Source organism: Mesitornis unicolor, unplaced genomic scaffold (genome assembly GCF_000695765.1).
Source record: "Mesitornis unicolor isolate BGI_N332 unplaced genomic scaffold, ASM69576v1 scaffold18420, whole genome shotgun sequence".
Taxonomy (NCBI): Eukaryota; Metazoa; Chordata; class Aves; order Mesitornithiformes; family Mesitornithidae; genus Mesitornis; species Mesitornis unicolor.
Genome location: NW_010160545.1, coordinates 1 through 1,762, shown reverse-complemented (window position 1 = coordinate 1,762; position 1,762 = coordinate 1). Strand labels below are relative to the sequence as shown.

Here is a 1,762-nt window from a genome sequence, read left to right as displayed (position 1 = left end):
GGATCATCCGGCCTCACCTGCAAGCGGGGCGGCAGCCTCGCCACCCTCAGCCGCGGCGAGCCCTGCAGGCCAGCGAACAGCTGCTCCTCTCTGCGGCCGAAGAAGGATGAAACGAGAGAAAGCCATACCCGCCGGGAGATTTTGAATGCAAACAGCACGGCGGGCAGCCCGCCCCCCCGCCCTGTCAGAGGGCGGCGGAGGAGTGAGCCTTTTCGTCTGCCCGCTGCTCTGCCGCAGAAAGTCGGGATAAGTCGGGACAAAACCAGAGCACGTAAGCTCTCCGTCCCCGCTGCCGGTTAAGCGGAGTGGGAACGTTACTTCTTCCGTTACTTTTTCCGTTAGGGCGCGCACGGGCTTGCTTGTGCGGAGAGCTCGTGGCCCCCACGCTCTTGGTTCAAGCTGTGCCGCCACGCTGGGCCGGGCTGCGGACGTTCAGACGGAGCTGTTACAGTTACAAGACAATTTTGGCCGATAGGGGTGGGTATTTGTTTTAGCAGTAGAGCTAAAAGAGCACTTTAACCGATAAAGGTAATTAAAGTGGGTTGATGATTATGTAGTTAGAATAGGTATTTGTTTAAACTATAGAATGAGGAAAGATTGCAAGATACGTTTGTATAAGCACTAGAGAAGGCCCATACCATGTTCAAGAGAAGAATTAGACAATAGAATGAGGGATAATAGCTGTGGTCAGACCACCGTGGGAATGGACCAAAACTTCTGTGGGAATACTTTCGTGGGAATGGACCGAAACTTTTTTTTCTTTTACAGAATTACAGGGGTAATCCAATGTGTTTTGTGGCGTGATAGTGGGGAACCAGTCAAGGTGAGGGGCAGAGTAAAAGGTGATCATCTCATGCATGCTCGCATTATTTTGCTTTGTTAAAAATGTATAAATAGGCTGTGAAAATGTATGGGCGCCAGAGCACAATTAGAGGAGCTAGCCTCTGTGCATCCCCAGCACTGAGAATAAAGAAGTGCCTGCTTATCTGCAACTGCATAGATAAGTTTTTCTCCTTATGATTGCAACCCCATCAACAGAGCTGGCTGCTCTCATGAGAAAAAGGACTGCGAAATGCCGCCTTCACAGTCTGGCTGGAAGCGCCTAACTTTGAGGACGTGCTCGTGAGGTGCCAGCATTCTCTAATATGTCTTCTGTGCTCCCTGCATGACAAATTCCACAGTTTGAGAGGCCTAACTTGCTCTTACTGAGTTTACTGTGTTACTTTACTAAGTTCCCATGCAGCCCTATTTTAACAGTGGAAATCTTTGCCAGATGATACTGCAGATAACAATTATTCGTGTTTCCAAAAGTGATAGGACAAGTTTATGGAAGTAAAAAAAAAAGCAAGAGCTATTAACAAGACAACACCTTTTGCTCAAGAAGGTCCTGAACTGCAAATAGGTGGAGAAGGGGAATTACACTGAGAAAGTCTGGCGCCTCCTGGTGCAGCTCTTCCACCTCTTCCCCAGGCATCCAGTAGCAGTAGGGGCTGCTATTTTTTTTTCCTCAGGAAGGGCACAAACACAGTCTCACCCACCCTCCCTGCCTTGCAATGATATAGAGGCATTTATTGCTTTTGGGAAAATAGCAGGGGTCAGTCCACCTCAGGGCTAGGGACCAGCCTTACTTCAGGAAAGACACTCTTCATCAGGTTATCACAGAATCACAGAACATTAGGGATTGGAAGGGACCTCAAAAGATCATCCAGTCCAATCCCCCTGCCGGAGGGGGGGGTTACACAGGAAGGCGTCCAGGCGGGTT

The 1,762-nt window shown here is 49.4% G+C and overlaps 1 protein-coding gene across 1 annotated transcript in view; it reads right to left on the bottom strand.

Moving 5' to 3' along the window:
• LOC104545228 overlaps positions 1–422 on the bottom strand; it is a gene marked incomplete at its 5' end in the record, with an annotated part of 4,262 nt that extends 3,840 nt beyond the window's left edge. Inside the window, 1 exon segment of the mRNA XM_010190314.1 lies at positions 18–422. Within this exon segment, the coding sequence (XP_010188616.1) occupies positions 18–422 (405 nt within the window).
• Between the last annotated feature and the right edge of the window lie 1,340 nt (positions 423–1,762).